The sequence below is a fragment of the Camelina sativa genome, chromosome 20, assembly GCF_000633955.1.
Source record: "Camelina sativa cultivar DH55 chromosome 20, Cs, whole genome shotgun sequence".
NCBI classification, from domain to species: domain Eukaryota; kingdom Viridiplantae; phylum Streptophyta; class Magnoliopsida; order Brassicales; family Brassicaceae; genus Camelina; species Camelina sativa.
In genome coordinates, this window is record NC_025704.1 from 9,076,246 (window position 1) to 9,077,749 (window position 1,504).

A 1,504-nucleotide genomic window follows, 5' to 3' on the forward strand; every position below is an offset into this window, starting at 1 on the left:
TTAGGATTATGTTAGAGTGTAAACCCAATTCTACACAGAGTTCCACATTAACGGGTCCCACATTAAAAGAATCAGAAGTTGTTTCTCATATATATTCCAGAATACGAGAGAAACCAAGTACCAACTTAAATACACGCACCGTTTCATTCTGATTCTGAAAGGGACTACCAGGCCTCCACTGCGAACCAGATACAATAGATGGTGAAAAAGCTCTACCAATACTAGCCGCAACATCACCAGGGTTACTATCAGAGACAGTTCCCTCATTAACCTTCACAGTTGGTGGCAATACCATTTTGCTCAGTGGAGAAGTTAGAGGTTGGATGTTGCTCTCAACTCCCATTATATTTCTCTTTGCAACCTCAGCAGCTGAAGTTGCACTAATGCGAGACCCGTTAGCTGGAATTGGAGACGGAGGCTGGCTTGGTTGGGGCTGGTTGGGGATACTAACTCTCCCAATGCCCCTTAATGTAGCATCAGCAACAGATGAGGGTGGTTTACGAGAAAGCAAGGTTGCTGCGTCTTCTTCCTTGGCAGCCACAGGAGACAAACTTCCCATGCTTTCTGTGGAAATTTGAGCAGGAATAGAAGTTGACAAGGGAACTGATGCATTTGGAACATTACTAGGAGGCACGTTCAAACTTGGACGTCCCCCAGCAGGTGTTGATGGTGCTGAGTGAAGGCCTGCGCCATTCTTTGGGGGAGGGGTTCTCGGAACCGTCTCAGCGTTGCTATCTGGTAAAGACGTATCCTCTGTTTTATCTTGAGAAGTACTCTGATGATGAGTTGGCAAACTTATGCTCTGAAACAACGCAATAATAGAGAAACTTATTATAAAAAAAAAATAATAACAATAATTCAAGCAAAGTGATATACGAATACTTACCCGAACTTGAGATGCTGTTGCTGCCAAAGAACTCTTCATGCTCAAAGGAGTACCCTGAAACATGTAAGTCATGTTAGTTCTTAATCTATCGCTAGATGACTGGTAGTTACAGAGAAAATGTCATGAACACCAAATAGATTCCTGAATTTCTGCACTCTTTTCGCCAGACAGATACAGCATTTCCTATTTCCATAGAGAGGTGAAATTATGCAAATAGAGATATTGCAAAAAAAATCACCTTTACAAGGGGGCCAGCAGTAACTAGATCTTCAAGACCCTCCACCTCATCTAGTGGCAATGTGCTATAGAGCTCATCGACATCACTGAATTCGTCAAAATCATCCTAGATAAAGGAAAGTTAAACACAATCAAAGATAATATCAGCATACATGCAAATATTCCAGGTTATAGATATAACAGACCTGATTTCGTTCCACATAATCGTCCAGAAAATCTTTGACGTCATTTACTTGTTCTGGACTTAATTCATCATTGTCCAGAAGCCTCAAGATCAGTTCCAACTTTATTATGTGATCCTTGTGCCTTGTAATAGATGTCTCAAGATGAGTCTGAAAGAGGAAAACAAGCCAAATGACATGATTCACCACGAGAACAGAA

The 1,504-nt window shown here is 41.4% G+C and overlaps 1 protein-coding gene across 1 annotated transcript in view; it reads right to left on the reverse strand.

Moving 5' to 3' along the window:
- LOC104772343 (general negative regulator of transcription subunit 3-like) overlaps positions 1 to 1,504 on the reverse strand; it is a 7,920-nt gene that overhangs the window by 3,193 nt on the left and 3,223 nt on the right. Inside the window, exons 6-9 of the mRNA XM_010496972.2 lie at positions 1,309 to 1,503; positions 1,125 to 1,229; positions 887 to 940; positions 140 to 802 (exon numbers count right to left, since the gene is read on the reverse strand). Coding sequence (XP_010495274.1) covers positions 140 to 802; positions 887 to 940; positions 1,125 to 1,229; positions 1,309 to 1,503 — 1,017 coding nt within the window. The remainder of the gene's footprint in view (positions 1 to 139; positions 803 to 886; positions 941 to 1,124; positions 1,230 to 1,308; position 1,504) is intronic.